Below are 26,843 nucleotides of genomic sequence, written 5' to 3' on the forward strand. Positions count from 1 at the left end.
AAATAATGCTTTTGAGGTCATGTCTAAGAACTCTACTTAAACTAAATCATGAAGATTTTCTTCTGTGTTCTTTTCTAAATATCTCACAGTTTTTAGGTCTCCGATCCATTTTGAGATAATTTTCATATAAGATGTTATATTTAGGCTGATGTTCATTTGTGGCTATAGTAAATGGTGTTCTAATACCACTTGTTGAAAGATTATTCTCCTTTCCTTCTATTGAATTGTTTTGCACCCTTCCCTAAAATTACTTGGCCATATTTGCATAGGGTGTTTTTTCTGACCTTAATTCTCTTCTATTGATCTGTGTTTTTCCTTTCACAATATCACACAGTCTTGAATAGTATAGCTTTTTAATAAGATGTTTCTTTGCATTTACAAAGAAATATTTAGGATCAGATTTTCTGTATGTACAAAATGTCCTTGATGGGCATGTGCTTAAAATCCATAGGTGAATTGGTAGGAGAATTGACAGTTTTACTGGGTTGAGTCTTTGAATCCATGACTGTATGTCTTCTTTTTTTTAGCTCCTTTTCTTTTATCAGCTTTTTGAGATTTTCAGAATTATTTGTCTTATAATATTTACACCTCAGTATGTTAATTTCTTGTTATAAATGTTACTGTTTTTAAATTTTATTGTATATTACTGGTATATTATAGTTAAGGCGTGTGTGTGTACATATGTCTGCCCTTGTATCCTTCAATCTTTGAAAATACATTTATTAGTTCTTGGAGATTTTTTCCTTTTATAATTTTGAATTGATACAAGCAACAACATGGACACAAATAGATCTTCTAGCATCAAATTCAGTTTTCCCTTACATCAAGTTTTTATACTACAGTCTCTAAAACATTTAATGCTTCATATTAACTATATGTCTGGAAATGATTGGTTATTGATTTCTTTTTTATGTTGAATAAAGAAGTAGAAATTATTCTTGTCAATTTTAATTTCATTTTATAAAACCGTGATAACATTATTAGTTTCTAAGGTAAGATAACATTTCGTGACGAGGGTGTATATATACACACACACATATACATACATAAGTATATAAGTAAGTGAATAGAAATGTTATGAGAAAAAATGTCTCGAATTTAGGGAAAGTATTTATTATTACTATTTTTCTTCACATCAACATCTTGTCCCTCTTTACCACTACCTGTATTTTACCTTTTGTTCCTTTCTTACAATCTATTTTAACTAGCACTTTTCTTCATTTAGTTATTTCAGGTACCCTTGGAAGAGGAAGGACAGCGTGGTGGGCCTATCCTTGCACCAGAAGAGATTAAGACTATTTTTGGTAGCATCCCGGATATCTTTGATGTACACACTAAGATAAAGGTAAATTTGAATCCTTTAGGTTGGTAGTATTTCTTTTTTCTTTTTTTTTTGGATAGGGTGTATTATTGTGATCTTTTAGTTATCTTAATAAATTTTGTGTTGAAAACTTCTTATTACCTCATTTGTTTCTTTCAATCGGTTGCCCCTTTGTCTAGTGCCTTATTAATATTTGTTGTTTATCTTTTGATTTCGATTAATACTAAAAATAGGAGTTAAGGCTTTATGAAATCTTTTCTATAGAAATGTGATTCCTAGTACTAATTTTACTTTTTTACTGTCATTGTTCTTGGGTTATGTAGGTTTGTTTGAGTTTGAATATGTTTGAAAATAAATACAGCTGTAAGGGACCTAGAGGTCATTTAATTTATTTCTCTGTTTAGGCTGATAAATGCCCAAACCATGTAAGACAGTATTATTTTATTCTTAAACATTTTCCTTTAGTGAAGAATTCCAGGATTTCCAGATGTCAGTCTGGAAATAGTAATTTGGGGGTAGATTTAGCTGAACTCTTTGTTGTTGTTTGAGGGGAGGTTTCACTGTGCTGCCCAAGCTGGTCTCAAACTCCAGTGAGTAAGTTATCCTCCTACTTGGCTCCTTAGTACCTGGGAGCATAGGCATGCATCACCACTCCTGGAATGCTGAACTCTTAGTAACAATAGTTTATCTTTGTTTCTCTTATTTTTTCTATATGATAATTTGAGTGAAACTGATTAATGTTTTTTCTATATTCCAAATAAAGCATCAAACTGAATTATATAATGTTCTCAAACACATTAAATTGTTTTTTCTTTTAATGTACATTGTAAGCAAAAATATTAAAAGATTGTAAGTTAGTAGGAGTGCAGTTTATCAAATGCTTACATTTTATCAAAAATCCTTAGTCATATTTCAGTTATTGTTGAGATCTAAAGGGAACCACATCCCCAACCTTTTTTTTTTTTTAATTTTGAGACAGGCTCTCACTAAGTTGCTAATTCTGGCCTTTAACTTGCAATTCTCCCATGTCAGCTTTCCGAGTTGGTGGGATTATAGACATGCCACTGTGCCTGGCTCATTTTTTTCTTTAAATATAGCTAGCCATTTACTGAATTTTCCCACATTTTTAGTGCAAGAAGTTGATATTATTGTTGTCCACATCTTATACACGTGAGACTGCTATATCCAGAGATTTAATAATTTTCCAAAGTTAATCATTTGATAAACATTAGATCCAGTATTTGAATTCTTGTTTGTCTAATACTACACTGGCACTTGGTGTGTGTATCTATATCTATATATCCATTCTGTAGTCTTCCATGCTTTAAAAAAGATACCATAAGATTATACTGGCAGAACTATAAGTATTTTCTGTTTTATATCTCAGTTTTCTATGTTCCCTTCTTTATATTAAATATTTATGTGGGAAAATAAAGCTAATTATAACTTATTGAGCACTACTGTCTGTTTAGGATTCTTTTAGATGCTGTACAAATATTAACTCATTTAATTTTCTATGAGGTAGGAATGATTGCTATCCTCATTTTTCAGAGTAGGAAATTAAGTTACATAGAGGTTAAGAAACAGGTCTAAGAGCACAAGATTAATAAGCCCTAGCGGCATATGTAAACCTTGGTAGTTGTCGCCAGTATCCACTACATTGTATGGCCCCAAGGCTAGACATATATATAATATTTTTCTTTTTTCTTTCAAGTGCAGTTTTGAGTAGATAAGCTTTCGTAGTTCTTGTGTCAAAGTTTTCTTACTTTGAGTTCACTTTTATGCCTTGAAAGCTATTTTATCCCCTTTTAAGTTTCTGAATGTGCTAATATAAGACAATGGTTTATTATTTGGATTCAGAATCCCTTTTTGTTTGTAAAAATCAAGAAACTTGTTTTGTTGTGCTGGGGATGAGACTAAGGATCTTATGTATACAAGACAAGCTCTATGTTACAGAACTACATCCCTAGCCCTGTGTGGATTTTATCTATTGGGATTAACTCTACTCAAAATTAAAAAAAAAAAAAAAAGAAAATTAAACTAGATGCAACAATTTTTGATGGCTTTATTTATGTACCATTATACATGTCTTTAAATTCACCTATTTAAAAGGTGCATTCTAATTGTTTTAGTAACTTTGCCAAATGGTATAAATATCATCATAAATCTGTTTTGAAATATTTTGATTCTCTACCCCAATAAGATCTTTTATCCCCATTTATTGTTAATCCTCATCACTAGCCACAGCCAACCATTAAGCTATGAATTTGTCTTTTCTTAGATATTTCATGTAAATGCATTTATATAGTTTATGACCTCTGAGGTCTTGCTCCTACTTATCATTTTTTTCAGGTTTGTATATGTTGTTCATGTTAGTTTATTTCATTTTATGACAAAAGGATGTTTCATTATATTCACTATAACAGATTTTTTAAAAAAATATTATTTACCAGTTAATGCACATTTATGTTATTTCCAAGTTTGGGTGATTATGAATAATATTACTGGGATCATTGTTTGCAAATCTGAGTAGATAATTAGAAGGAGAATTACTGGGTAATTTTATATTTAAGGTTGTGAGAAATTGTCAGGATTTTCCATTATTTTTGTTTTCATTCCTTTAATTTTCCACATTCTCATCAATACTTAGTATTATCTTTATTTTATTTTTCTAAATTAGAACAATCCTAGTAGTGAAGTGGAATCTCTTATGGTTGTAATTGGCATTTCCTTAGTGATTAATGGCATTGAATACCATTTCAGCATGCCTTACTAGCAATTTGAATATCATCTTTGGTGAAATATCTGCTTAGATCTATTGCCCATTCTTTGGGTTATTTTTCCTCTTAATGAGTTGTAAGCATTTGTAAATTCTGGATATAAGTTCTTTTAAAGTACAAGAGTTTTAAATTTTGAAGTTGTTCCTAATCCAAGATTTTAAATATATCCTCTTATATTTTCTTCTAAAAGTTGTTTACCTTGAGGTGAGGGCTTATAGTTTGTCTTTTTTTTTTTTAATGTACGATACCTAATTTTAAAATATATTAATTCATTTAAAATAATAATAATAGATTATCTGGTCACATAAATAATATATTCTTTATGAAAATCAATTTTCAAGGAACTGATTATTGAGAAGAGTGGTGATGTTTTACATTGTTTGTATTTTATTTACTATTTGGCTTTAAACGAAGATGAGTTATCATATTTCCTTCTGTATTCATTCAGTCTGTTGGAATATCACATATCATGTAGCTTCTAGAAAACTGTATACTTGTAAGAGAATGTGAATGAAGTAGTCGAATAATGCCTTAGTATTACTAAATGAAAATAGTTTTAATCTCATGGATCCCACTGAAAGTGTTTCCTAGGGTGTTTTTTTTTGTTTGTTTGTTTGTGTGGGCAGGGTACCTGGGATCTAACTCTGGGGCACTTGCCACTGAGCCACATCCCCAGCCCTATTTTGTACTTTATGTAGAGAGAGTCTCACTGAGTTCTTAGCCCCTTGCTTTTGCTGAGGCTGGCTTTGAACTTGTGATCCTCTTGTCTTAGCCTCCTTAGCCACTGGGATTATAGGCATGCACCACTGGCTCCTTTGGATGACATGTGGAGAACAGCTGGTAGAAGAGTCTCTTAATTGATTTTTACTTTAAAATCACTTAGAATTTTAATTTAGATAATGTCATTTCTTGGCATTTCATTTAATTGTTTAATTTGTTTTATTATCTTATAAAGCTTTAGAATATTTTCTAAAATTTTCAAGAATGTAACATTTTAGAATTACTGTGAGGAATTTTGTAGACCAGAAATTAGCAAACTGTGGTTCATGAACCAACTCCAGCCTGATTGTTTTTTTAATAAAGGAAGTCTTATTAGCACATAGCCACGTTCATTTGTTTGAATATTGTGTATGGCTGCTTTTACTCTATAGAGCTGAATAGTTGTGACAGAAACCATATGGCCTGCAAGCCTTAAAATATTTACCATCTGGATGGGAAAAGGGAAGTACGGTGAAATGAATCTCACCTAACTTTCCAGGGTACATGTATGAATATACCAAAGTGAATCTTACCTTCATGTGTATATTTACAAGGCACTAATTAAAAACAAACAAACAAAGAAATAACAACAAAAAGGAAAACCCACACTTTTAAATAGATAGCAGGAAAATCAGTAGAGTAGAAGAAAGGGAAAAAGGAAATAGTACTGAATTAGAGCAAATTATATTCCATCCTTATATAATTATTTAAAAATGAACCCTAATATGATGTATAATTAAAAGGATCTAAAAAAATAAATAAAATATTTATCATCTGACCCCGTCAGTAAAATTTGTTTTGTTTTTTGGTTGTCCTTGTGGTTTGAACCAAGGGCTTGCACATGGTAGGCAAGTACTCAATTACTGAACTACATGTCCAGATTTTTAAAAATTCTATTTTGAGACATGCTTGCTAAATTGTCCAGGTTGGCCCCAAACTTGAGATCTTCCTACCTCAGTCACCTGAGTCTCTGGGATTATAGGCATGTTAACCTTATTTGTCAATTTATATTAAATAACATGCTTCGGCAGCAGGATTAAATGTAGTTTTCTAATTAATAGCACCACCAGTTAGCTTTATAGTTAATAAGAAAAGATTGAATGTGATAACATTTTGAGAAGTTAGGTTTTGTCTTATTGACTGATACTATTTATATTTTCTTAATTATTTTTCAAAGGATGTTTTCTTTGTAGACAAAAAATTCCTTATTGAGGAGAAGAACAAAGTATGAACTATTTTTATACATTAAGTTAAAACATTTTTTGGAGTGCTTTTTCCCAATAAGGAGGTGTCAAGTTTGATTTTAAATGTTCTAATTTGTGCTATTTCAGGATGATCTTGAAGACCTTATAATTAATTGGGATGAGAGCAAAAGCATTGGTGATATCTTTCTTAAATATGTAAGTAGTTTCTTCCTTTTAAAAAATTTTCAGATTGAAGTATTATCAGGGACTGGCAAAGAGGGAAATTTACTTTTTGAAATGTGAGATGTTTTCAAACTTTGACATGATTATCTTTATTAAATATATCAGAATTTTTCTTGACTTCTAACATGTTTTCTATGTATGACTTAACACATGATCATTGTTAGAACCCTACTTGTTGCACTGCACTAGATTTTACTTTATGTTATTTGCTCTTTCTAATGGTCACAGATTCATGAGTTTTTGAAAATGTTAAATTTTTATTGTTTTTTTCTTAGTTGGTGTCACTTTTGTTTGTCATTATGTTTATTTCTGTTTAAAGGTTTCTAATGAATTGCTTCTTTATTAGAGTAAGAACTCCCTAGGTTGTTTATAAAATTAAAATAATTTTGGTGAGGTGCTGTGAATAGGATTTACTGTATAATTTTTTAAAAAAATTTCTTTGAATAGGAATTACAAGTCAGTGCCTTGAGTACTGACACATGTACTTCTGTTTTCTAAGGACTCTCTTTAACTTCCTTCCTTAGCATATAGTCTCTTAAAAGTTCTTTTTTAAATTTTTTTTAGTTGCAGTTGGACACAATACCTTTATTTAATTTATTTATTTTTATGTGGTGCTGAGGGTCGAACCCAGTGCCTCGTGCATGCTAGGTGAGCACTCTACTGCTGAGCCACAACCCCAGCCCCTCTTAGAAGTTTTTTTCCTGGTTGATTAAGAATCCACATATGCAAATCATTACCATGTATCTTTTTGATACCTATTTGTCTCAGGATAGTGTTCCTTTTCTCATTTGCATTTTTGGGTAATATAGTTGGTATTTTAATGGTGGTTTGGAATCTTCTATAAATAATATAGCATGCTTTTAGATTTTCTGTAGATCAATTCTATTTTTTTCATATATTCTAAAAATTTGTGAAGTTTTAAAGTTTTATTTGTTATATTTGTGTAAGTATGATAAGATTTAATATACTTTTGCTTCTGTTTGGTTTTCAATTTTCTAAAATTACAAGTTAATGTACTTTGTTTAGCAATTAACTCTCTTTACTGGGAAGTTTAGAAGGTGAATTTCTGTATTTAATTTGTGAATAAACTTACTTGAAGAAACTTACTTTAAACACTTTCCCTTTACATTCAAGATGTCAGACAGTGACTGGATTATTTGACCTTAAGTTTCATTGTCTAAAAGTGATATGCATAACAAATTAATGATTCTTTTCCCTTGTTCCTAGTCAAAAGATTTGGTAAAAACCTACCCTCCCTTTGTAAACTTCTTTGAAATGAGCAAGGATACTATTATTAAATGTGAAAAACAGAAACCCAGATTTCATGCATTTCTCAAGGTAATTTTTATATCTTTCAAATAAAAATCAGAATCATTTCTGAAGGAATTCATTAAATTATAATTTAAGTAAAATTACCTACATATAAGAGCACTCTAATATTGTCTGTTAATTTTAGTTGTACGTATAAGTGACAAATATTTTTTATTTCAGAAGATTTGATATATTAAGTAGTAGAGCACAAAAGGCAGATGAGCAAATGAGGATATTGTATGTGGCTATTTAAAAAGAAAAAAATTATACTTGTTTTAACTCTCAAAATACCTAGCGATTTTCCTGTGAGACTTCATTTTGCCTTTAATGGTTGCCTTTCCTCACCTGTGCCTTATATGTTTATCTAATGTACCAGCATACTTAATATTTTAAAACTTTTTTTTTGTTTAAAATGTAGATGTAAGAGAAAATTAAGATGGGATATATAGAGGATTATAGAGGAACTCACTTCCATAAAATATGTTAAGCTTTGATGGCCAAGAGGAAATTTCAGTTCCTGGAAGATTATTATCCACAGTGATTTTCCAGAGATCCTATGTCTTCTCCATTAGTTCTTATCAGGGACAATTATGATCAGATGTAATCTAATAAATGTAAGATGTCTAATCGTTGAAGAAAACTTAATGAATAAATTAATTCCTTTCAGATAAATCAAGCTAAACCAGAATGTGGACGGCAAAGCCTTGTTGAACTTCTCATTCGACCAGTACAGAGGTTACCCAGTGTTGCATTACTTTTAAATGGTACTTGTCTGGACTGTTTTCAGATTACTTCATGTATTTTCATGGAACTGACTTTTCTAAAACAGTTGAAATTCTTCTTTTCAGATTTTCTTATACTTGAGAATTGAAGTTTATATATCTTTTATATAGAAAACATCTTTATGGATAACTTTAAAAAGCACTTGCAAATATTAGGAAGATACTATATCGCAGGAGCTCACAGGCTAGCAAGGAAGACAGATAAATGTATAATCATAATAAATGAGAGGAAAGGATAACAATAGAGAAAAAACAAAACAAAAAAATTACAGATGCTATAAAAATTAAGTTTAGTACTTGAAATACTTTATTTGTTCTGAAGTTACTTATGTTGACTAATATTTTATCCTTTTTCTTTCCACTTAAAAATCTTCTTGTATTTCATGGTGTGTCACTAATTCAAAATCAATTTATATTTAAGTACCACAAAATTCACCCACAAAATTAAAAGGCAAGGGATGATACATATGTCCCAAATTTTTAGTTAAATTCCTTATGTTTGGTCTTATACTTTCTTATTTTTCCTTAGATTGTTCAAAGCTGTATCTATTTATTTTAGAACTATAGATATCAGTAGAAGAAAGTTGGACATCAAAGATTTTTTATGAATAAATTTTACCTTTGGTTAAAAAAAAGTATGTATATGAATGTGGGAGTGAGTGTGTATACATATATATATTTTATTCTTCTACATTCAGCAGACTAAAGTAGTGAGTAGTTTTAGGACAGTGCCAGTTTTTATTACTTTTTTGGTTTTATTTTTTATTTTTTGGGCTTATAAATTTTTTTCCCATTTTTTAATTGATATGTTATAGTTGTACATAATGGTGGGATTTGTTATTATATAATCATACATGTATACAATATAACAGTACAGTTTGGCTAATATCATTCCCCAGTATTTCCCTTTTATTACATTAAAAAAAATTAAAGTGTAAGGCTAAATTACAAACAAAAAATTTGCAATAAAAACTAAAAAATAAATATTAAAATTCTCTCTCTCTTTCTCTCTCTCTCTCTCTCTTTTAAAAAAAAAAAAAGAATTTTGATTCCTAAGCTTATAGTAATATGTACAGCAGAGAAGGAGGCTGATTTTTGTGACTGTTTAATCTGTGTTTTTTTTCTGTAAAATGTTTTGGTTAGTAAGAGGTAAAGTACAAAGTAAAAAGTAAAAAGTTGATTTTTGTTTTCATTGTGGTTATCTAATGTATTTGAGAATTACCAGCTTATAAAATTCCCCCCCTCTTTAAAACCTATCCTGTTTTACAAATTATAATGTCAGTATATAAACAAACCTTCAAGTTTCTCAAGCTGTGATTTTTTTCCCAATTTGCATATCTCAATTTTATTGCATTAAGTACTTGTAGAAATTTATCAAATGTTGTCATGACTAAAATGAATGTGATCTGTAAGCCTTTTGTCTTATTAGTCCACATAAAAGATTGGGTGGACATGGTATGAGATTGAACATAGATGTGGTAAGAATGTGCCAAGGATGGCATAAGGAACACAATAAGCAACCTGGATAAAAAAGAGTCAATGTGTATGAACTTCTACTAGGAGTCCCCAAGTGTTACTAGAAGGGAATTGAGACAGTTCAATAAGAAAATCAGTGTGACATTTTCTAAAAATTTAGTCAATAGAAAAGTATGGATACCTGATTGTGAAGTGTAAAAGAAAAAGCTTGTTAGGGAATATTGCTTAAACCTTTTTTTTTTTTTTTTTTTTTTTTTTAAAGTGAAGGGTAGATGTTATTTTTTAAAACAATCAGGCTATATCAAGATTGACCACATTTTTAAGTCTTGGATTGGAAACCATTGAATTTTTTAAAATTATGAAACAGCCATTTTATTTTTATAGATCTTAAGAAGCATACAGCTGATGAAAATCCTGACAAAAGCACTTTAGAAAAAGCTATTGGATCACTTAAAGAAGTAATGACGTAAGTGCATTGTTTTAGTTTTTTATTCTTTAGATTTAGAATGGAATTGATATGCTAGTCATAAATAGAAGAGTATCAATAGCAACTTTTTATCAAATAATATCTAACTTATTGTTATTATTTTTTGGTACTGAGGATTTGAACTCAGGGGTACTTGGCCACTGAGCCACATCCCCAGCCTTATTTTGTATTTTATTTAGAGACAGGTCTCACTGAATTGCTTAGCACCTTTTTCTGAGGCTGTCTTTGAACTCATGATCCTCCTGCCTCAGCCTCCCAAGCCCTGGGATAAATTATTTTTTAATAGTGTAGCTGCACATTAAAATGACAAGAAGAGGCTGAGGATGTAGCCTAGGATAGAGTGCTTTTCTAGCATGTGCAAGGTCCTAGGTTCAACCCTGAGAACTGCAAAAAGAAAAAAAAAATTTTAAAAATAAAAAGATGAGGCAAATACATTTATTAATCAAAACATTTGTTTCTGAAATTAAACTATTATGTGTAGACAGAATAACGGTTTAGAAACTTAAAAATGTTATAAATGCTCAAATAGACATTTTCTTCAGTTATGTTATAGCATGTTGTTGTTTTCTTACTAATGTGAACTACCCAAATGTTAACAGAAATTTGACCAGGTAAATTAAAACAAAACAAAACAAAAATGTTTATAATATTTCTATATTCTTTCTTTCTTACCTAGAATTTTATGGAATTAAATTGCTAGTACCATATTGATTAGAGATGTATTACAAGTCCAAACTCAATGAAATTGACTTGAGAGGCTTGATCCTTAAACTGAGGCTGTTGACTATAGGTCTAATTTGGAAAACAGGTCTGATGAGAAATGATCTTTTCTATTAGGATTATAGTGGAAGATTCTTGCCATTACCTGTTTTACCTCATGAAATTCACTTAAACTCTTTGAACTTTATACATGAATGTATTTAATACATTTGATTGAATGATTCCTGTGAATGCATGAGGTTCTTATCTATGACATCATTTATTAGAATGTTTGCAAAGGAGGGTTGGGGATATACCTCAGTGGTAGGATGCCTGTTTAGCTTGCATGAGACCCTGGGTTAATCTCTAGTACTGAAATGGAAAGAAAGTAAAGAAAAAAAAAAAAAAAAGAAAAGAAAGAAACACTTGCAAAGGAGCTGTTAGAAAGAAACTTTACTAGCTCTAGAGAGAAAATCCAGTTGGAACTCTTTATTATTCACTTATGTGAGAGATTAATCATCAAATTAGCTAATACCAGCTTCTGTTGCTGCTGAAAGGGTTATGGAGTTACATTTTTTATTTTATTTTTTTCCTTGTGGTGTTTTTAACGTTTTCACCTGCCAGCCTTTATACATTTTTGGGTTTTATTTTTAACTTTTTTTCCTGCTTTTGATTTGTTATCCTGAAGTCAGGATAACACTTTTGAGGCTATGATGATGATAATTCTCTTTTTCTCAACAAATTTAAAATAATGTACTATTATTTGCTTTGGTCTTTTCAATAAGCTTCATGAAATGGGCAGTTACTGTTTATTTATTTTTACAAAAGAGAAAAGATGTGAGGTTGTTACTTGCCCAGTTTGCCTGTTTAATGTGTAGAATACTCTATTAACTTATGCTATTTGTTACTTATGTATAATATATTTTGGCAAACTATAAAGAAATAAGTTACTATTAATAATAGGTATTGTAGTAGTGAGTAAACCAATCATTTGTCTAGTGGCCTCCTTTACAATAGTGTTAAGGTGATTGTTAACAGATAAACTGAATCCATAAGACAAATAATTAAAGATTTCTTTTCCTTTTAACATTTTTTTGAGCTTCCTGAGAATTTATGAATATTTTCAATGTATTCTTAAGTGCCTTGCTCATAGGTTTTCAAGTAATGTTGAATTATAGGAGATATTTTAGTGTTGATTTGTAATGTTGATATATAAACCTATTGGAATTTGACTAGATTTAGATTCTTGAACATCTAGTCTAACATGTAAATGCTTATTATGATTTATTGAAACCACCATAATCTGTCAGGTTAAGCAAATAACGAGTCAGCACAATTCACTAATCCTTGCCATTTAAGTAAACCCAAAACACTTGCTAAAATTCAATTCTGACAACATTAGTAACATATGCTTTGCTTATAATAGATTTTGTGAGTGTGTGTGTGTGTGTGTGTGTGTGTGTGTGTGTGTGTGTACCGTTGCTGGAAGTACTGCAATACCAGGTCGATGCGTGGAGTGGATGGAGCAAGCTACTATTCCATCTCCCTGCTCCAAAAATCCATTTAATATATTGTCCTCGGACAGAGGACGTATCAGATATTAAACTGATAAGAACAGATACTACATTTGATCTTAGCCAAAAGGCCAAGAAGTGATTATTATGAATAGATTTTGTTATGTTTCTAATAACTTCAGTATGCTTTTTCTCCCCTCAAATTATATGTTTAAAATGTAGTTTGATTAATTTTGGCATACATACACTCCTATGAAACCATCACCACAATTCAGGAAATTTTCTATCACCCCCTAAATTTACTCATGCTCCTTGGTAATAGATGCCTTGGTAGTGGTTCCACTTCTTTTGCCTCTGCCTATCTCACATATTCCAAGGCAACCATTACTCTTCTCTCTCTTCCTATAATACAGATTTTCCAGGATTTTATCTAAACCATATCACATGGTTTATTCTCTTTTGCATGTTTTTCCCCCTCAGTATAAGTATCTTGAGATTCATATTTATTCTTTTTTTATTATTTATTTTATTTTTTAAAATACATGATAGCTGAATGTATTACAATTCTTATTACACATATAGAGCACAATTTTTCATATCTTTGTATAAAATATGTTCGTGCCAATTCATGTCTTTATACATGTACTTTTTTTTTTGCATTACAATTCTTTTTTTTTTTTTTTTTTTTTGTGGTACAGGGGATTGAACCCAGGGTTATGTGCATGGAAGGCAAGCACTCTACCAACTGAGCTATATCCCCAGCTACAATTCTTATTACACATATATACCACAATTTTTCATATCTCTGTTTGTATATAAAGTAGGTTGACACCTAATTCGTGTCTTTATACATGTACTTTGGATAATGATGTCCATCACATTCCACCATCCTTGCTAATCCCCTGCCTCCTCTCTTTCCGTCCCTCCCCTCTTCCCTATCTAGAATTCATCTATTCGTCCCATGTTCCCCCTCCCTACTCCACTATGAGTCAGCCTCCTTACATCAGAGAAAACATTGGGCATTTGTTTTTTTGGGATTGGATAACTTCACTTAGCATTATCTTCTCCAATGCCATCCATTTACCTGCAAATTGTCTTTTATTGTTGAGTAAAATTCCATTGTGTATATATGCCACATTTTTTTTTTTATCCATTCATCCTCTGAAGGGCATCTAGGTTGGCTCCACAGTTTAGCTAATGTGAATTATGCTGCTATAAGCATTGATGTGGCTGTGTCCCTGTAGTATGCTGTTTTTAAATCCTTTGGGTGTAGTCCAAGGAGAGGGATAGCTGAGTCAAATGGTGGTTTCATTCCCAGACTTCGAAGGAATGTCCACACTGCTTTCCATATTAGCTGCACCAATTTGCAGTCCCACCAGCAATGTATGGGTGTACCTTTTTGCTCACATCCTTACCAACACTTATTGTTGTTTGTCTTCATAATAGCTGACATTCTGACTGGAGTGAGATGATATCTTAGAGTAGTTTTGATTTGCATTTCTCTGATTGCTAGAGTTGATGAGCATTTTTTCATATATTTGTTGATTGATTGTATATTCTCTTCTGAGAAGTGTCTGTTCAGGTCCTTGGCCCATTTGTTGATTGGGTTATTTGTGGTTTTGGTGCTTAGCTTTTTGAGTTCTTTCTATACCATAGAGATTAGTGCTCTGTCTGATATGTGAGGAGTAAAGATTTGCTCCCAGGATGTAGGCTCTCTGTTCACCTCACAGATTGTTTCTTTTGATGAGAAAAAACTTTTTAGTTTGATTCCATCCTATTTATTGATTCTTGGTTTTAATTCTTGCGCTATAGGAGTCTTATTAAGGAAGTTGAGGCCTAATCCCACATGATGAAGATTAGGGCCTACTTTTTCTTCGATTAGATGGAGAGTCTCTGATTTAATTCCTAGGTCCTTGATTCATTTTGAGTTAAGTTTTGTGCATGGTGAGAGATAGGGGTTTAATTTCATTTTGTTACATATGGATTTCCAGTTTTCCCAGCACCATTTGTTGAAAATGCTGTCTTTTCTCCAGTGTGTGTTTTTGACACCTTTGTCTAATATAAGATAATTGTAATTTTGTGGGTTAGTTTCTGTGTCCTCTATTTTGTACCATTGGTCTACCAGTGTGTTTTGGTTCTAATACCTGCTGTTTTTGTTATTATTGCTCTGTAGTATAGTTTAAGGTCTGGTATAGCGATGCCACCTGCTTCACTCCTCCGGCTAAGGATTGCTTTAGCTATTCTGGGTCTCTTATTTTTCCAGATGATTTCATGATTGCTTTTTCTATTTCTATGAGGAATGCCATTGGGATTTTGATCGGAATTGCATTAAATCTGTATAGTGCTTTTGGTAGTATGGTCATTTTGATAATATTAATTCTGCCTATCCCAGAGCAAGGTAGATCCTTCCATCTTCTAAGGTCTTCTTTGATTTCTCTCTTTAGGGTTCTGTAGTTTTCATTGTATAGATCTTTCACCTCTTTTGTTAAGTTGATTCCCAAGTATCTTATTTTTATTTTTATTTTTTGAGGTTATTGTGAATGGGGTAGTTTTCTTCATTTCCTTCTCAGGGGCTTTGTCACTGATATACGTAAATGCCTTTAATTTAATGGGTGTTGATTTTATATTCTGCTACTTTGCTGAATTCATTTACTAGTTCTAGAAGTCTTCTGGTGGAGTTTTTTGGGTCTTCTAGGAATAGAATTATATTGTCAGCAAATAGTGCTAATTTAAGTTCTTCTTTCCTATATATATCCCTTTGATTTCTTTCATCTGTCTAATTGCTCTGGCCAGTGTTTCAAGAACTATGTTGAATGGAAGTGGTATAAGAGGGCATCCTGTCTTCCAGTTTTTAGAGGGAATGCCTTCAATTTTTCTCTGTCTAGAATGATGTTGACCTGAGGCTTAGTGTAGATAGCCTTTACAATGTTGAGATATGTTCCTGTTATCCCTAGTTTTTCTAGTGTTTTGAACATAAAGGGGTGCTGTATTTTGTCAAATGCTTTTTCTGCATCTATTGAGATAATCATATGATTCTTATGTTTAAGTCTACCGATGTGATGAATTACATTTATTGATTTCCGTATGTTGAACCGACCTTGCATCCCTGGGATGAATCCCACTTGATCATGGTGCACAATCTTTTTGATCACCTGTGAACAAATTGTTGTTATTAAAACATTTACAGTTTAGTTTCAATGTCCAGAAATGTTGGACTCAATTATTATTTAAAATATAATCAGTAGTTTCATAAAAAGTTTACAGTTTCTGGCGGTGGACAATGAACTGGGGCTCATGTGTAGGACAGTATGTTGAGGGGAGAAGATGTCAGGGTATATAGTTAATGTATCTTAGGAAATGTGAAGGAGAAATCTAGTGAAGAGGATTTGTAGCAGGAGAATAGATTGGAGGTAATTTGGGGTAGACAATTATGAGGGAGGACAGTAGAGTACATAAAACAGACACATATGTTTTTAGAAAAATACAGGATGTTAAGATAGTATAATATGGAGGGTGAAGGAAGAAGAAAGAAAAAAGGGAAAGAAAGAAAGAGAAAAAGAAGAAAAAAAAAGGAAAAAAGAAAAAAAGAAGAAAGGGCTTATTATATTATTCAGGTGACGCAGTCCTCAAAGTCCTATTTCATGCAAAGTTCTTGGTTTTACATATGTTGGGGATGTGAGGGCCAGAGGATAGAAGGGTAGAAGAGAAAGAAGAGGAGAAAAAAAATACTCTCAGAGATCTGTTTCTTTCTCTTATCCAGTAGGTGGGGTTGTCTCATCCAGTAGGTGTCTAGGTAACCAGGGTTTGAAGACTGGACCTGGTGTGGAGCATCTGAAAGTGGGGAGTACCGCCCACCAGTCCCAGCCTGGAAATAGTGCCTCACGGGTCTTTTTTTTTTTTTTTTTTTTTTTTTTTGTGACCACTTGTCTGACTTGAGCCCCAGGTATCGTCTCCCTCTCTTGCCTGGAAATTTCCCAGATCCTGGTCTCTGTGTTATGCTCTAGACTTTAGTCTCCTCCCCTCTCTTACTTATCAGGTTCCAACTGCAGGACCTCTCACCCCTAGGCTCACACCAGGTGGGCGGTGCCCTGTTTGCATTGCGCTCCTGTCCAACTGAGAGCTGTTCTTGTATTGGGTGGTCACTGTGCCAAGTTAACACCATTGGGAAGGGGAGAGGGGAGAGGAATTGGAAATCAATGCTCAAATGGCCATCTGACTTGATAGCCATGCCCACCACAAAATGGCAGAGGAAGGGTTTTCCAAGATGGAGTCACGCTGGGGTGTCTAGTGATGTTGGGGGAGCTGGGCCATGGCCTTGTGCTGTGGATAAGTAGCAGCAGAGTGGCCTGCGCAGGAGCCGCATGTAGTCTGGAGTTCTGCAGAGGTACTGATAGTACTTATTCTTATATCAGTAGTTCGTTCACTTTTATTATTTTCATTGTAAGAATATACCACTATCCATTCTTGTGTTGATGGACATTTTATTATTTCTAGTTACTGGCTATTAAAAATAAATATATGAATATATGTGAACAAGTCTTTTTATGCATATATGCTTTTTTTGGATAAATTGGTAGGAGTAGGAGTGGACAGATCAGTTAGTTGATGTATGCATAATATTTTAAAGAAACTGTCAGACTCTCCAAAATGATTGTACTTTTACATTCCTGCTGTGTCTCTATATCCTTGTTAACCCTCATTTTGATCAGTCATTTTAATTTGTGGCATTCAAATAGATATACAGTGGTTATCTCATTATAGTTTTGATTTGGATTTTCGTAGTGACAAATGATGTTGAACATCGTTTTATGTGTTTATTTGCTATAAGATTATCTTCTTTGGTGATATGTACCTTGAAATTTTTTGTTTACTCTCTTTTAATATGGGTCGTGTTCTTTTTTGTGGTGTTAGGTATTGAATCCAGGGCCATGTGCATGCAAAGGAAGTATTCTACCAACTGAGCTATATCCTAAGCCTCCAGGTTGTGTTCTTATAATTAAATTTTGAGACTTCTTTCTAGAGTATTTTCTGATTAAAAAGTTTTTATTAGACATGTAATTTGCAGTTTTTTCTTATCTGTATCTTGTTTTTTCTTTTAATGTTTTTCTTTCAAAAAAGAGTTCTAGATTTTGAAGTATAATTTATTAATTTTTTCATAGATGATACTTTCATATTATGTAAGAAAATCTTTGTCTAACCCAAGGCTACAAGAATGTTCTCCTGTTCAAGGAGATTTTCAGTTTTAGTCTTTCCATAAAAATCATTTAGGTCTTGCTCAACACACGACTAAACCAGTAAGGGTCACTCCAGGTGAACTGGGATGGCACGAAATAATGACATACAGAGAAATACCTTTTTTTTTTTTTTTTTTTTTAAAGAGAACGTGAGAGAGGAGAGAGAGAGAGAGAGAATTTTAATATTTATTTTTTTTAGTTCTCGGCGGACACAACATTTTGTTGGTATGTGGTGCTGAGGATTGAACCCGGGCCGCGAACCCGGGCCGCACGCATGCCAGACGAGTGCGCTACCACTTGAGCCACATCCCCAGCCCACAGAGAAATACCTTTTTTGGGGCGGGGGGGGGGGTTTGTGATGGCTCCTCTGACCTAGCTTCCACAAAGGAGACAAGGCAGGCAAGAGAACTCTTTTATTGGGAAGAAACCATTTAAATGACGCAAGGGGGGTTCAGTTTTCAGGGGGTTGAGTCTAGCTTCCTGATGTCTTGCTGTCAACAGATTGACTAACAACTTGGAAGGCCATACCCATCCTGTGTATTGTGTGGGGATCATAGGCAGAGCTAGCTAAAAGGACACATACATCACCAGCCCAAATAGAGAGGCAGCGTCAGTCTAGTTCACCTTGTGTGCTCAGTGCTCATAGTTCACACACACATGGCTGGCTTGCCACATACGTAGCTCCTGTCCAGAGCAGCTCCAGACAAAGTCCATGATGCATTTTGAGGTAATTTTTGTATTTGAGGCAAGGTATGGATCAAAGTTTATTCATTTTTTATAAATATGGAAATCTTTTCTAGCACTATTTTGAAAAGAATATCCTTTCTCCAGTGAATTGCTTTTGTACCTGAAATGTAAGGCTTATTTATTTTTTGGATTCTCAGTTCACAGATTTATAGATCCATCCTTATACCAGTTTCACAGAGTTTTGATTACTGTGTTAAAGAGTTTGAAATTGGGAAGTGTGAATCCCACTTTCTTTGTTCTTTATTCTCAGGATTATTTTTGCTATTCAGGTCCCCTTGAATTTACATATTTTCCCCCTATTTATTTATTTATTTATTTAACATATGGTTTTTAGGACCATCTTGATAGTTTCTGAAAAACAATAATATTTAAAAAACAGTGGCAAATTTGAATATGATTTTATTGATTCTATAGATCAATTTGGGGTATATGGTTATTTTAGCAATATTAAGTGATCTGTGAGATTTATTTCCATATATTTTTAGTTATTTAATTTCTTTTATTTTAAAATATTTTTCTTAGTTGTTGATGGACCCTTTCCCCCTTTTAAATTTATTTATAAGTAGTGCTTAGAATCACACCCAGTGCCTCATACATGCTAGACAAGCACTCTCCACTAAGCCACAACCCCCAGCCTTAGTTCTTTAATTTCTTTTAACTGTGTTTTGTAGTTTCAGGGTATAAGTTCTTCATTTCTTTTGTTAAACTTATTCTAAGCATTTTATTCTTTTTGTTACATTGCAAATGGAATGGCTTTCCTAATTTAATTTTTGAATTGTTCATGGATGTTATATAGAAATGCATTTGCTTTATATCCTGCAATTTTGCTTTCCTTGCTTTTTATAGTAATTTTTTACTGAATTTTTAAGTTTTTCCTGTAAATAAGTACCATGTCATCTACAAACCTGATTTCAGGAAGAAAACATTCATTTTTTTTGCTGTTATGTATGATGGGGGTTTTCATATATCTGTTTTCTAAAAATATTTTTTTAGTTGGTATGGACCTTTATTTATATGTGTTGATGAGAATCGAACCCAGTCTCTCAAACATTCTAGGCAAGTGCTCCATCACAGAGCCAGAACCCCAGCCCTCATAGATAGTTTTTATTAGCTTGCAGAAGTCCTTACCTATTTGTAGTTTGTTGAATGTTTATTTTATGAGAGGGTGTTAATTTGTCAAATACTTTTGTCTTTTGAGGCGGTCATTTGATTTTTGTCCTTTGTTCTATCAAAAGTGTTACATTTTCTGTTTCTTCTTGAGTCAGTTTCTGTGGTTTGTATCTTTCTAAAAATTTGCCCTTTACACCTATGTGATCGAATTTGTTTTGAAGTAGTTGTTCATAGAGTTCTATATGATTTTATTTCTATAACATTAGTAATGATGTCTAGACTTTATTATTGCTGATTTTACTAATTTGAGTCTTATTTTTCTCTTGGCTAGTATAGCTAAAAGTGTCAATTTGTTGATCTTTTCAAGTTTTTTATTTTATGTTTTCATTAATTTTCACTCTAATCTTACTATGTCTTTCCTTCTTTTTGCATTAGGTTGTTCTTCCTCCACCCACTCTTATGGTAGAAGGTTATGTTACTGATTTAAGTATCTTGAGAACCTTTGTTTCTTTATATTTTGACTGGCTTTTTAGTTGTTTCAGGCAGAATGATAAATATATTCTCTGATATTCCATTTTGTCTGTAAGCAGTGATTTTAAGATTATTTCAAGAAATAATTAGCATATGACCTGGGAATGACTTGCATGAAGCCTTAACTGAATTTTTATTTAGAATTCAAAATTTTGTTTAATCCAAATATTTGTACATTTAATTTTTTAAATAAAATGTATAACGAATATAAAGATATACGCTAGGAAAACATACTTTTTAAAAAGATTCTATGGAATAAATTAGTAGTGTATTTTAAAAAAATATTTAAACTGATTTTAGTCACCAAAATCAAGACAGACTGATGAAATTTTTTGTGACATGAGATGTATTCATATTCTGATATTGTATTCTGTTTTTCAAAGCTTTAAAAATAACTTAATTTTTTAGGCATATCAATGAGGATAAGAGAAAAACAGAAGCACAAAAGCAAATTTTTGATGTTGTTTATGAAGTAGATGGATGCCCAGTAAGTATTTTTTGATGATTGTCATTTATTTTCTTCCTTGTTAATAAGTTTTGATATAAGCAACATCATGGCAGCACTTTCATTTAAAATACAGCTTTTAAAAAATTACTTGATACCAATTGATTTCTTAATATTTTTCCATCTGTACAGGCTAATCTTTTATCTTCTCACCGAAGCTTAGTGCAACGAGTTGAAACAATTTCTCTAGGTGAGCACCCCTGTGACAGAGGAGAACAAGTGACTCTTTTCCTCTTCAATGACTGCCTTGAGGTAAAGTTATACACATATAATAACACTGCAAACTACTGTTGTTTTAAAAAATTATTTAAGATGTATTTATTAACAGGTGCTTGCAATTATTGACTTTTTTGAAAAAAATCAAATTGTAAAATTTTATTACAGATTAAAGATGAAGTTCTCAAAAATCTCAGCATACCTATTTGTAGTTTGTTGAATGTTTAGTTTATGAGAGGGTGTTAAATTTGTCAAATATTTTGTCTTTTGAGGCAGTCATTTGATTTTTGTCCTTTTTGTGACTTCCCTGAATATTTAAAACCAAGCTTCAATTAAAGTATAATTTAGAAGTCTGAAGTAAGCCCAATTTAATCACTTTTAAAAAAAATTGAAACCAGTCATTAGTTTAATGTAATAAAATGTATTTAAGATAAGGTCTAATATTAGTAAGTAAAATGAATTTCTATTACTTCAAATTCAAGTCAAAATGAAAACTTAATTATTGCCATACAAATAAATGCCTAGATCAAGAATTTTGGGAACTTCTTGTTTTTATGTATATTTACTCAAGATTCACAAAATAATTCTGAGTTCTTCTTTTTTGAATTTAAGTAGATTTTTTTTCAGTAGAGATAAAGTCAATGTTTTGTTGAAGAGAGAATTTAATAAAAAATATTATTAATTCCTTATGATTCTTTGATTATTCTTTAAATTAATGGTTTTTGCAGTGAATGAATGTTTAGTATATCAGATAATGTGTAATGATTCCAATACTGAAATTATTTTATATCCAAATTAAGATTTTTCTTCATACTACTCTTACAGGAAAATTGTTGAATTATCTTTGTGTGTTTTTTAAAAAAAATTCTTCTTTTTCTCTTGATTCTTTTAATATGCATTTTTACACAACTATACAGTCTAGTGATAGATAAAAGGAGTGCCTTTTCTTCATGTTTAAAGAGAAAAAAATGTTCATTTTGATAAAACAGACATTGATAAGACTTTGCTTTATATTTTTTTAACTGGGTAACTTTCCGTTGCCTTCATCAGAGCAATTGGTGGTTTTCTTTAAAGTCTGTACCCCAACATTTTATCCTTTTCTGCTGTACTCCCCTTGAAGTGCTGCCCTTTTATATCATGTACATTATTATTTAAAGTATAAAATACAGGGAGTCGTAGAGAACAAGCCATGTACAAAGCAGTTACAAGTGCAATAAAATCTCACCAAAAATTCAATTGTTAAATGCAGAGTTTTGTGATTTTGAAATTAATGAAAAAATATTTTCATTAGATCAGTAACGTTACAAAAAGTATAACACTAACAACATTACAAATACCATACACAATTGACCATATCCTATAGTGAGAAAATCATAAAAAAAATCATGAGGCACAGATAATTCTGAACTATATGTCTCCTGCTTAATAAGAATTCTAGCCTGCCCTACTTTTTAAAAAATGTCTTTATTTATTTATATGTGGTGATGAAGATTGAACCCAGTGCCTCACACATGCTAGCTAGGCCAGTGCTCTACCACTGAGCCACAACCCCAGCCTAATCTGCCCTACTTTTGAGAACAGGTGCTAAGCAGATAAATCAATTTTAATCATATTGTATATGAATTTATATTATCATGGCATTTTACCCTACTTATATCTCTGTATTTGTATTAATTTGCTTCTATTAAGGCATTTTAGGTTTTTCCGGTTCAACTCCCTAGCCCAGCTGACTCTGTTCCAATCCATTTTGAATTTTGCCATCCTGTTCTTGGTGGAGCAAAGACTTAGTTTGTATTCTTTGATCTTAATTTCCTTCACAGTCTTCTGTAGCAGCCTCATTGACGTCCCTTCTACTTCAGTCAAGCCATGGCTCATCCTCTATAAGCTTCCAAGTACCTAGCCTCTTACTTCCCTACTAGTGACTTTTCGTTTGACTCCCTTTTAGGTTCTCTGTCTCAGAATCACTTTGATAGAAACTGCTCTATTTGTAAATAACATTAAATTTGAACTTTATAATCTTAAGTAAAGTTTTATTCTTGAATTTGTTTTAGAAAAATAAAACTCTTAGCAAATTTATAATGAAAATATGCTATTTCCTTAACATGATTAAAAACCTATAGTATTAGGGCTGGGGTTGTGGCTCAGCAGTAGAGTGCTCACCTTGCACTTGCAAAACCCTAGGTTTGATCCTCAGCACCACATACAAAAATAAATAAGTGAAATAAAGGTGTTGTTTCCAACTACAACTAAAAAATAAATTAAAAAACTATAGTATACATCATACTAGTTAGAAGTAGTGACTGTAGGTAAAAATCTGTTTTTTTCTCTTTGACAGGTAATGGTTTTTACTGAAACAAATTTTGGATTTAAGGATACATTTTCCTTTTGTATATTTTATCTCTTTTTTACCTTAATTTTTAACATTTGTACCATCAATATTAATACTTGTCATTTCTTTTCTTTTTAAAAATAAACCTTAAAATCATTTAATTATTTTGGTTAGCCAAACTTTAACGTATATTCAACTATTACAATGGAAATAATTATTTTAAGAGTCTTTATTGCTTATTTTCAATATACTTATATAAATGAACCTTTAATATTTGATATATGTACTTCATACGCAATATAAACATGTTTTTCATATTTCTACTTCAATGTGAATATGATATACTGACTAGTTTTGGTTTGCTCATTAGCCCTAACACAAAGTATTACATATTCAGCTGTACTTCGTTATATTCATGATGATCAATCAAAATCCAAGGAACTTAATCAAAACTCATTTTATGTTAATATCTTTTAGTAAAGTCTGTAAATAATATGTAAGACTTTCATGGAAATGAAACCAAAAAAATGTAGACTTTATAAAATTCATAAAACTTCAGTATATCATGAATCACAAGGTCTTTTCTGATTTTGCTCTTATCTTCTCCAGTGTTACCTTACTTAACTCTTCTTTTTGTGTGAGTACCCGGTTTAGGTAAAATTGTAGCCTAACAAGCATCTTGAATTTATAATTTGCATCATTTGTTTAATATATTGTTTGATTACTTCTTTAATTCCTTTCTCAATAGTGTATAGATAATAATGAGAGCAGGAACCATTTGTGTTATTTCCTCTGTTTTTCAATTTGTGCATAGGATCTGAGATATTGTAAATTCTGTTCTTAAACTAAAATTAATGATCTTTTGAACCTAAGAGATCTCAGAGTACCTGTTCTCTTCCAGAACTCACAGCCTTTCATTTCCTTTATCCTTTCATAATATTGCTTCTCACAATGTTTCTTATTCTTTCACATCTCTAGGGTTGTTTTCCACCCACCCTATCCCTTGGCCTATTTTTTCTTGACTTTTGAGCACTCCTTAAATGTAAGCATGTCTGCTACTCAATTGCATGTGTGATTTTGTCACATAGTAATTCTGCTTCTTATCAGATAGTAACTCTGGAATGTCTAATAATCAGATGACTTGTATATGGATTTGTGTGGTTAGTACTATTTTTTAAGTTTTTGGCCTTGGTTTTTATTCACATTATTGATGATGACTTTTTTATTTTCTATAATCAGATAGCAAGAAAACGGCACAAAGTTATTGGCACTTTTAGGAGTCCTCACGGCCATGCCCGACCTCCAGCTTCCCTTAAGCATATTCACCTAATGCCTCTTTCTCAGATTAAGAAGGTGCTGGACATAAGAGAGACAGAAGGTATGCTCATTGGTTAACTTATGGGCTTGGTAAAAATAGTTTATATTCATAGGAGGTTTAATTTGCTTCTGTATGTTTTCTTTTTGTGTTTTTGTGGTTCTAACAATTTAACCCTAGGTCAATTTACCTGTGAGCTACATCCCAGCCTGTTTTTGTTTTGTTTTTGTTTTATTTTGAGGTAGTCTTACTAAATTGAGAAGGCTGGGCTCCAACTTGAATCTTCTTGTATTGGCTTCCCAAGTTATAGGTTAAAGGATTATAGGTGTGTGCCAATTCACTCAAGTATATGTTTGTCTTTTTAACTGATATATTATCTTTCAGTGCAGAGAGTCAGTTTGGTAAAGTAATTGTTCCTGTACCTGTATCCCAACTTCATTTCTAGAAAGAGGTTTGATTTTTTTTTTTTTTAAATGAAAGTACTACTTCAACTTATAGGGTATCCTACTTCTAGTGGTTATGTACTAAACTATTTTATTTCCACATTGAAATATTTTTTTCTAATTTTTTCTTCTTTTTTTAAAAGAAATCACCAGTCTATGCTTCATATCTTACCATCCCCAGTGCCAGTGACTATGTTTAAGATATGGCTTGGGAATAGATTGTGTGTGAAATAAATTGTGTGTGAAATAAATATTACCTAAAGTTATTGGTAGACTTGACATGAGGTCATATATGTGTTAGTCAGCTTTCTGTTACTGTTAAAAAATATTTGATATAGTTAATTTATAGAGTATTTGGCTTGTAGTTATGGAGGTTTCAGTCCATGACTGAAATCCATTAGTATGATCCTATCATGAGGCAGCACATTAAGCCAGGAGTGTGTGATGGAATAGTGTTCACCTCATGGCTGGCATGTGAAAAGGGAAGGAGAAAGAGACTGGGGTCCCATAATCTCCTTCAAGGACATGCTACCAATAACCTAAAGCCTCCTATTAGGCCCCATGTCTTCAAGTTTTCAGATCTCCCAGTAGTGCCTAGCTGGGGGTGATGCCTTTAATAGATGGACCTTTGGATGATGTTCCATATCTAAGTCATAGCCTTGTACTAAAGAAAGCCTTTTCTCTCAATTTTGGTAGTATTTAGGGAGGGTGCTTGGAAGGCCTGAAATTGTTAAAAAATTTTTTGTGGTGCTAGGGATTGAACCCACAACTTTGTGCATATTAAGCAAGCACTTTACCACTGAGCCACACCCCTAGCCCTAAAACAGTGTTACCTGTTTACTTGTCACATAATAATGTGTTTTTATGCCCATATTTTGGATGTTAGGCATACATTTTTATAATGTAAGCTTTTTCTATTACTGATTCCTCTAACGATAGAAGTTTTGAGTTCATGAGAAATTATTCTTAAAGAAAACTAAGTTTATTAAGGTTACGAGACATTTATTTAAATAACTTAAATGTTTTTGGAATTTTTATTATGAAAGAGTTCATTGTTTAAAATAGGTTCGGTTTTAGCATCTTGAGCAAAAAACATTTTGTAATGGTTTTAATATTTGGACACATTTATTTGAATGTGATTCAAGTGTTTTGTTGTTGTTGTGGTTGTTGTTTGTTTGTTTGTGGAGCTGGGGATTGAACCCAGGGCCTTTTGCATTCGAGGCAAGCACTCTACCCAGCTATATCCTCAGCCCCAAGTGGATTGCTATTGAATTATTCTTATAATGCCATTTTAATTTGAAACAAATTCTAAAATTCTAAGAAATGAAATAATCTAATTTTTTTCTTAAAATTTATCATAGAAAATATTAAATTCATGGAAAATACTGCTTACTTAATGTTATTAAGTTATTGTTGGTTCTTTACATGGTATGCTATTACTATTATAATTTTTTCTTTGCTTCAACTTAATATGGTGATATTCTGTATATCTTCAAATAGACTTTCTTTGAACTGATGATTTTTTTATTGTTCATTTGAAAAAAAGGGGACAGGGAGGGTGGAGAAGAAATAATTGTATTGGAATTTTGGTGCTCCGAGGACACTCTGCAAGGAGTAACAATGTTTATGGTTATTCTGGAACCCTAGATTGCCATAATGCTTTTGCCTTGCTTGTGAGGCCACCGACAGAGCAGGCAAATGTGCTGCTAAGTTTCCAGATGACATCAGATGAACTTCCAAAAGAAAACTGGTTAAAGATGCTGTGTCGACATGTAGCCAACACCATTTGTAAAGCAGATGCCGTAAGTTCTTTAACCTGTGTTATAATGAAAATTTAAACTCCATGGCAATGCATTC

At 32.1% G+C, this 26,843-nt stretch overlaps 1 protein-coding gene and 1 non-coding gene across 19 annotated transcripts in view; one reads left to right on the plus strand and one right to left on the minus strand.

Moving 5' to 3' along the window:
• The window catches only part of Ect2 (epithelial cell transforming 2), a 91,322-nt gene that overhangs the window by 37,929 nt on the left and 26,550 nt on the right, over positions 1-26,843 (plus strand). For 15 of the 18 annotated variants that reach the window (XM_077794087.1, XM_077794088.1, XM_077794099.1 and 12 more), the window contains 9 exons: positions 1,226-1,345; positions 6,192-6,260; positions 7,515-7,625; positions 8,266-8,362; positions 10,241-10,322; positions 20,587-20,665; positions 20,816-20,935; positions 24,468-24,606; positions 26,634-26,788. In XM_077794087.1, the coding sequence (XP_077650213.1) occupies positions 1,226-1,345; positions 6,192-6,260; positions 7,515-7,625; positions 8,266-8,362; positions 10,241-10,322; positions 20,587-20,665; positions 20,816-20,935; positions 24,468-24,606; positions 26,634-26,788 (972 nt within the window). The remainder of the gene's footprint in view (positions 1-1,225; positions 1,346-6,191; positions 6,261-7,514; positions 7,626-8,265; positions 8,363-10,240; positions 10,323-20,586; positions 20,666-20,815; positions 20,936-24,467; positions 24,607-26,633; positions 26,789-26,843) is intronic. The other 3 variants (XM_077794095.1, XM_077794115.1, XM_077794137.1) reach the window with 3 other exon arrangements.
• LOC113187263 (U2 spliceosomal RNA) lies at positions 12,509-12,699 on the minus strand. The gene has a single exon (XR_003301394.1). It is a non-coding gene; the product is annotated as a U2 spliceosomal RNA (small nuclear RNA).

Source organism: Urocitellus parryii, chromosome 2, assembly GCF_045843805.1.
Source record: "Urocitellus parryii isolate mUroPar1 chromosome 2, mUroPar1.hap1, whole genome shotgun sequence".
NCBI classification, from domain to species: domain Eukaryota; kingdom Metazoa; phylum Chordata; class Mammalia; order Rodentia; family Sciuridae; genus Urocitellus; species Urocitellus parryii.